This window comes from Nothobranchius furzeri, chromosome 1 (genome assembly GCF_043380555.1).
Source record: "Nothobranchius furzeri strain GRZ-AD chromosome 1, NfurGRZ-RIMD1, whole genome shotgun sequence".
NCBI lineage: Eukaryota > Metazoa > Chordata > Actinopteri > Cyprinodontiformes > Nothobranchiidae > Nothobranchius > Nothobranchius furzeri.
In genome coordinates this window covers 99,105,336-99,113,403 of record NC_091741.1, presented here as the reverse complement: position 1 = coordinate 99,113,403, position 8,068 = coordinate 99,105,336, and the positions used below count along the sequence as shown (strand labels likewise).

At 44.3% G+C, this 8,068-nt stretch overlaps 2 protein-coding genes across 2 annotated transcripts; one reads left to right on the top strand and one right to left on the bottom strand.

Annotated features, from left to right (window-relative positions):
• Positions 1-309: 309 nt before the first annotated feature.
• LOC129156279 (uncharacterized) lies at positions 310-4,390 on the bottom strand. The gene is made up of 8 exons (XM_070555910.1): positions 4,320-4,390; positions 4,097-4,142; positions 3,934-4,007; positions 3,231-3,436; positions 2,311-3,145; positions 1,660-2,261; positions 1,484-1,576; positions 310-1,401 (listed from the first exon to the last, which is right to left on the bottom strand). The coding sequence occupies exons 1-8, from the start codon at positions 4,388-4,390 to the stop codon at positions 1,250-1,252; spliced, it is 2,079 nt and encodes a 692-aa protein (XP_070412011.1). The 3' UTR covers positions 310-1,249.
• On the top strand, positions 4,389-7,682 carry LOC129156249 (cis-aconitate decarboxylase-like). The gene is made up of 6 exons (XM_070555909.1): positions 4,389-4,406; positions 4,741-4,795; positions 4,891-5,078; positions 5,170-5,262; positions 5,700-5,905; positions 6,378-7,682. The coding sequence occupies exons 1-6, from the start codon at positions 4,389-4,391 to the stop codon at positions 7,303-7,305; spliced, it is 1,488 nt and encodes a 495-aa protein (XP_070412010.1). The 3' UTR covers positions 7,306-7,682.
• Positions 7,683-8,068: the final 386 nt, after the last annotated feature.

Here is an 8,068-nt window from a genome sequence, read left to right as displayed (position 1 = left end):
AGAGCCTTGGGAAAAAAGATAAGGGAGCAAAAAGAGAAGCGTCTGTTCTCTGTGACTGCCGGAAAAGAAGTGAATATATATATTCAAAGAAAGAAAAGAAAATTATATATACATATATATATATATATATATATATATATATATATAGAGAGAGAGAGAGAGAGAGAGAGAGAGTCACAAAGTACTCCTTGGATCTTGTGTCCCAGTCGACTGCAGCAAAAGAAGCAGTTTGAAACAGTAATTAGTGTATGGTGCTAAAAGTTTTAGAGATGTGTTGTTTGTTTGTTTGCATGAAACTTCTTTGAGGAGACTCTTACTTAATGACCATGCTGTGGTGGGTGCTGTCTGATTCTCCACTGGGATTGGCTGATGTTATGGCCAGGGGTCCAGTGATGTCACATAGGTGGCAGGTCACGGTGTGGTCTGGGACACGGATCATGATGCTGTCTCTGGTACCAACACGGTCATAAGCAGGTCCAACTCCTACAGAAATGAGGTTAAAGTTCACGTAAAAACTGAATACTGATACAGAATTCTGCCACTCAACATTCAAACACTCTACACTGCTGACCTAGTCTGTAAAGCCAGTCTCCTTTGCTGACAATGCAGCTGATGCCTCCAGGATACACATTCCTCATGAACTCCCACAGCAGAGGGCTGAAAGGAGGCCTGGCTGCAACCAGCTGTTCCACACTGGAGATGCAAATGCATATAGGCTTCTCTGCAGGTCTGTCCTGCAAAAGGTCCAATTCAACAAGATGGTGACTTCATGAAAATGTATATTGCTGTTAAACAAGCCTCCTCTATCTTCTTACTTTAATGTTGTAGATTTTTTCTATCGCCTGAGGATTCTTGCAGGAAGCAGCCAGAGCGTACACAGTATCTGTGGGAATACCACACACACCCCCGTCCTCGAGAAGTCGAGCTATCTTCAACAGACCGCTGGTGAGACGCGAGCTAGCCACCGGACAGGACGGCTCGTCACAAGCTTCCTGTTTCACTTTTTCCTAAAACAAAACACACACACACATTTTTATTAATTATTCACGCTGATTCTTAAAGGTAGGCCAATCTAAACTTCAGTCATTACCTTTATTATGGGAGGACCCATTGGGATCACTCTTTGTGAGAAGATGCAGTTCATCAGTGAAGCCAAGGTGCCATAAAAGCAAATGATGGATACCAATGCAAGCATGGCAACTGCAATACATCGTTTCTGGATGTTAGACTTTATTTGTTCTGATGAGAGTCAGTATCGTAAATACATAAAGTTTATAACAGGCGGTTTTAACTCACTTTCAAGTTGGTATGGAAGTCTATGCAGGGTGGAGAGAAGGAAGCAGACAAGAACAACCTCCATGATTGTTGTTAGAAACAACAGAACCACGTTCCTATAAGCAGCTAATAGAAGAAACAAAAGTACAAAATTATGAATGAATAAAAACTGTGATTTCCAGCGCTGAAAGCAGATACTAGACCTTACCAATCAGCATGAGGAAGGCATTAATGACCAGTAAAGCAACGCCTCCAGCTGTGAATCCATAGGCTGCCAGGACGGGGAGCTGAAGCTGAAAACCTGTAGAACAATAACTCCTGATGAGAATTTTGTTCAAATCAGTCAGAAAAAATTTATTTTGCTCATACTTTATGCTGACATACCTGCAAACCGAAACCACGTCCAAGTTGCCCATACAACCACGTAGATGGATGAGATGACTGATCCAAACCGGCCCTCTCCGGTGACTTGTAGCCTGCTGACATAGGTCTGAATGATGCCTCCAGAGATGAGGACCCAGGGGACAGTCAGATGAAGGAATGAAGGGTTCCCACTTGACACTTCTGATTGAAGAGCTGAAAGTGCTGCAACCCCGTTGGTGAGATAAAACAGAGCATCTGAGGCCTGGTCACTGTTGGGCAGCTCTTTTTGTTCTCCCTGTTGAGATCTTCTACACATCAGAGCTCTCTTCAGCTGCTCGGAGGAGACCGGCTGTGGTCCCACAGGGATTAGAGACTTCTCTGCGATGGTGTTTATGAGGCGTGAGAAGGTACCGTAGACTGAGACTGCAGTGAAGAGAGAGCAGGCTACACCAAAGAAGATGTAGTAACCCTGCAGGGGGATCTGGGGGATTGTTGAGACTGTGAGCAGAACAAAGAGCAAGTTGTGGATCAGCTCCAGAGTGTCCATGTTCAGGCTTCCCACACAGAGCACCAAGCCGGCCACCACAAAGAACCAGTCTCCCACCAGCAACAACTTGACTGTGCTCCACAATCAGGGCAGATGCCACAAACTCATCCCAAGCCTTTATCAGCCAATACATGGCATGAATCCCAAATTTTGTAGTGTGGTAGCTATCCTGGCGCAAATGAGCGTAGTAGCTGGAGAACAGCTGGGCGACTGAGATGATTGATACCCATGCAACTCCTAAACCAAACGATTTCATGTACCCAAAGCTGTAGAAGGCAACGATGAAGGGAGCAATAGAGTCACAGAAGAAACCCAAGGCCATGGGCTCTGCATATTTTGTGTTCTTCTTCTTCTCTTGACCAGGTTTCTGAGCATCTGTTGAGTTGGTGGTTCCTAGCAGGAGAACATTAAAGAGGGGGGTCCCAAAGCCTTTAAGAACTAGACGTTGAGTCAGCCCTTTGATGAGTAGCGCAGCTGAACCATAGATGGCAAAGATCAAAATGAGCAGCTCCAGAACCCCAGAGACCACCAGAGCCCAAGGGCCTGTCACCAGAGCTGCTGCTTCAAAGATCAAAGTGGCCGTGATGGCTCCAAAAACAAAAGGCATGATGTAGTTGACCGTGGCAGAGCAAAATGCCAGGATAAAGGACAGAAGGATATAAGGGATCAGACCAGCAATGGCTGACTCTTCTATGGACACACATAAGTGGCACTGTGTTGAGTTTTGAAGAGAAGTGTTGACCATCATGTTGGTGGTTGAACCATTGAACATGTGCTCTGACACTGATGGTATAGTCTGATTGTTAAATAAAGCACCATAGTAGATTCTGGTCGCCCCATAGCTACCCCAAAGGGCAGCGTAGCCGATGAAGGCAGTGCCACTCAGGTGATCGTACTTTCTAAAGGAGAGCAGTCCAGCCACCAGCTGGCACAAACCACCAATCAGGATGAGATGAACACCTGGAAGAAGTGTTAGAAACTGCTGTAAGCCACCTTCACAGGTTTATATATGAAAAGATATTTGTTTTTATGTCAAGAGTTTTACCTGCAAGTATGTTCTCCACTCCAACTGGTTTAATGCCGGTGTGAGCTGTGCTGAAGTTCTGTAGAAGTACAAGGAATGCGCTGATCCCATTGGATAACATTCCTAACACTCCTGGTTCTCCATAGAAACTTGCAGGAAAACCGTCTGAGGCTGCCATGGTGTTTCTGTAGACAATCCAGTCAGTACAGGTAACATATGATAAAAGTCTAAAACGGTAATCCTCAACAACAACATTTATATATGAATTTTAATATGACTGTATAATATAATATAATATAATATAATATAATATAATATAATATAATATAATATAACATAAAACGGTCCTTGCCTGTCATAAGTAGGCTGAGCCACTCTTGTCATGTAACTAATGTAAAAGTCATTTATTACGACGCTCCTCTAACAGGCTCTCTGAAGAGGAAGAATTTATTCTAAATGAAAACAATTTTATCAATAGAATAATACCCCTAACATTACTGTTATTTTCATATTGTTGAAAAACTACAGGATATTGCAATAATAGTTTTAATATTTATAAATAAGCTCTTGTCAGGGAGCGTCCTTTATGCAGATTTAGGTCTGATTCAATCTACAAAGCAGAGTATATAATAATCTAGCTACAGGTTTAAGGATTTTTGATGGGTGACATGCAGAAACAAAATATTTACTCCTGTCAGCAATAAAAGAAAGAACAAAGTTTTACCTGTTGAAGTTGTTCAGACTGATGGAAAGCTGAGTTGTGCTGAAGGAGGGACGAAGGTTTGCCTTAAATATGATCTGTTTGTGTAAAGGAGGAGTTACTGAGAATTCCCCACTCTGTCACACAGCAGCATACTTACAGGTGACATCACTGCCTTTCACTTTACACAAAAGTGGCTTTTCCTCCTTCTTTCTCCTTCCTCCCCCTCAAGGCTATTGATGATGGTGAACGTTACACCACAGATAATGACCCGGGTGGAAAAGCCTCATTCTGATGTGATACAGGATTGCAAAAGGAACCTGTCCTTCCTGCTCCTTTGGTGTTTCCGGTCATTGTAAGTCCTGGACTATATAAGGCAGGTGGATTTTCAGCCACAAAAGCATCAGCACCCTTCACTGCTCAGCTGCTGCATCCAAGAGAAACAAGAAACAAGATCATTGTGACAGAAAGTTGAAGTCATGTTCTCCACGCTACAGGTAAGATTACAGACATATTTATGCTTTTAGTCAGTTTTCAGACTCTAAAAGTGATGGTTTTAAGTCCTTTTCAAATAAAGAAGTCATAAAAATATCTAAAAGTAGAGGTTTGTAGTGCGGCCAAGGCAGGGAACTATAAAATAACTCCTGCTAATTGTTGAGGAGAACACTCATGCTGGGAAACACCTGTTACACCTCTACACTGGCTCTTTCAAACACAAACATTAGATTAAAGACGTGAACAAGTTAATGCAGGAACTCATCAGCCTGTAGTCATCCTGAGATGTGAAAAATAACTGAAATGCTTTGTTCTGATTTTTGCTTTGTCCCAAAGAAAACCATCAGACCAGTGCGGGCTGCCAGAAGACTGCATAACACTGCAGTGGAGGGTAAACAGATATGCTGACTTTGATTAAAAATAATAATAATAATAACCTTAATTAATAACCTTTATTAATCAACTTTTATCTTTTCATTCCTGCAGTCCAGAAGCACCCAGCCCCAGAAGATACGGTCACAGCCAGTTTTGGGAAGTTCATCAGTGAAATAAAGCCTCAGCATTTGTCTCCGGTTGTGCTCCATCGCAGCAAAAGGATGGTGCTGGACAGCATCGGGGTCGGACTGATAGGGAGCAGGACAGATGTGTTTGAGCTGGCTCTTCAGTTCTGCCAGGTGAGGCAAAGTGAAAGTCTGAGTCAGGTCCAACCCAAATATGTCCAGAACAGATGAGTGAATGTAGGGTTGTTTCTGTGTTTGTTCTTAGCACATGTATGCTCCGGATCACATCAGCTCTGTGTACGGACGCAGAGGGATCAGACTCTCCCCAACACTGGCAGCTTTCGTTAATGGAGTAGCGGTGAGAAACATAAGTGGAAAACAACCATATATAAATAACCACATAAACATCAGTGGAAACATTTTGTATAAACAGCTTTTCTCAGCTGTTGGTGCAGCGTGGATCCCAAAGACCACAGGGTTAGGATATAGAAATAAAATCAGCTGAGCTGGCCTTAAAGTTTCCCATCAAACATTTCCAAAGAAGCTACTTTCTCCCCCCTCGATGGCCTGATTTAGGAATGAAAGTCATTTTTCTTTTGAAAACACACCAGGAACAGAAAACATGTCAGTGTTCACTTCAGAAAAAAAAACATAAAGAAGTGGATCATTCAGACACGGCACAGGCAAGGTGTTCATAGCTGGGTTCTGATCTAGTTATGACCCTCACAGAAAAAGTTATTATTCTGACTCCTTTCAGCTTCAGTATGATGAGACACAAACTCTGGTTGCTTCCAGACTCATTCCATGGACTTTGACGACACGTGGCATCCAGCCACTCATCCCTCAGGAGCTGTTCTCCCAGCTTTGTTTGCTCTCAGTGACATGATGCCGGCTAACAGCAAACCAAGCGGTCTGGACTTCTTACTGGCCTTCAATGTCGGCATTGAGATCCAGGGCCGTCTGATGAGGTTCTCTAATGAAGCACGCAGCATTCCCAAGAGGTCAGTGCCTCACAGCACAAGTCAAGCTTGAACCAGAAAGTCTGGTTTTAGCACGATCTTCATGAACACGTTCGTTTAAAGACGTCCTTGTTTGACTGTGCTGATCTCAGCACTGAGGTGTAAGAGGCCGTTTTAGTGATGTCAGTGTAATGATGCTTACTGTAGGAACAGCAGGGGCTCTTGGTGTAACGTTAACAGAATTAGCACAAACCAAACCCTTCATCTGGTGGGTGTTTTAGAAACTCAGGTGACCTGAAACAAGTTAAATCAATTCATCTTGTTCTAAAGATTCAACCAATAGAAACGTTCTTAAGTGGTGATGCAGATCAGTGATTGTTTCAGTTACAACAGAATAAATGTCCTAACTGAACTGTGTGTGTGTGTGTGTGTGTGTGTGTGCGTGCGTGCGTGCGTGCGTGCGTGCGTGCGTGCGTGCGTGCGTGTGTGTGTGTGTGTGTGTGTGTGTGAACAGGTTCCATCCTCCCACTGTGGTGGGTCCTATGGGAAGTGCAGCAGCCTGTTCTCGTCTCCTGTCTCTGGATCCGTCTCAGTGCAGTCATGCCTTGGCTATAGCAGCTTCTCTAGCTGGAGCTCCGATGGCTAATGCTGCCACTCAGTCCAAGCCCCTTCACATCGGCAACGCCTCTCGTTTGGGGCTTGAAGCTGCTCTGCTGGCCTCCAGAGGCCTAGAGGCCAGTCCTCTGGTCTTGGATGCTGTTGCAGGAGTGGCGGGCTTCAGCGCCTTTTATGAAGATTATGTTCCTCAGCCTTTAGAGTCACCTGATGATGGTGGACATGTGTTCCTGTTAGAGGAGCAGGACATGGCTTTTAAGCGTTTTCCTGCCCATCTGGGGATGCACTGGGTAGCTGATGCTGCAGCTGCGGTCCATGAGCTCCTTGTGGGACATGGTCTAGGACAGGTGTCCCCACATCAGGTCCAGGACATCCTGCTCAGAGTCCCCCAGTCTAAATACATCAACAGGCCTTTTCCCGAGTCAGAGCACGAGGCACGCCACTCCTTCCAGTTTAACGCCTGCAGCGCTCTGCTGGACGGTGAGGTGACCGTGCAGTCCTTCAGCCCGCCCGCCATGAGCCGCCCAGAGCTGCACTTCCTGCTGAGCCGTGTTCGCATTGAGCATCCTGAGGACAACCCCGCCAATTTCAACCGCATGTACGGAGAAGTCCAGGTGACTCTAGATGGAGGAGACATCCTGAAGGGCCACTGTGACACCTTCTACGGCCACTGGCGCAACCCGCTGACAATTGAGAGCCTGAGGAAGAAGTTCAGAAGCAACGCAGAGGTGGTGCTGCCATCAGAGAAGGTGGAGCGGCTGGTGGAGGTGGTGGAGGAGCTGGACAGGCTGGATGATTGTGGAGCTCTTCTCTCACAGCTGCAGTGATCAATTACACTGAACAATAACCCAACAATCCTTCAGCATAGAAATAAGAATAATATTATTTTTATATTAATGTTCTGAAATGATCTGCTTAGTGTAGACTGGAAATAAACACATTGTCATGATTTTCCTCTGGAGTTTTCCTCAAGCTGATGTTTCCTCTATTGTTCAAGATTGTCTTTTGGTATTGAATTCTGTTTTTATCGTAACAAAATTCAGATAAAAACATGACTCGTGTGTGTGTGAGTCATATTTATTGTTTAATGCCTGTTTTTATATTAATATTGTTAATCTATGAAAATGTGTTTCCTGCAACCTTTTCTCAAAATGTGTACATAATAAAGTGTTTTAAACATGTAAAACACATGGTCATAAAGTCACCTGTGTGTGTGTGTGTGTGTGTGTGTGTGTGTGTGTGTGTGTGTGTGTGTGTGTGTGTGTGTGTGTGTGTGTGTGTGTGTGTGTGTGTGTGTGTGTGTGTGTGTGTGTGTGTGTGTGTGTGTGTGTGTGTGTGTGTGTGTGTGTGTGTGTGTGTGTGTGTGCATGCGTGTGCTGTGTCTTCTCAATCCCCAGTGGTTCATTGCGGATGGCTCCAGGATCCTTTGCAAGTTTCTTCCTGTTACATAAAAAATTGGATGACTCTAAACTTTCTGCCTTTAAATCAAGACTGAAGTTCTCATTTTTGGACCGGAACTTCAGAAACGGAAATTGTTTAGCCAATCATCTGACCTGAACAGCATTAAATTAGTCTCCGAGAACAAAGTAA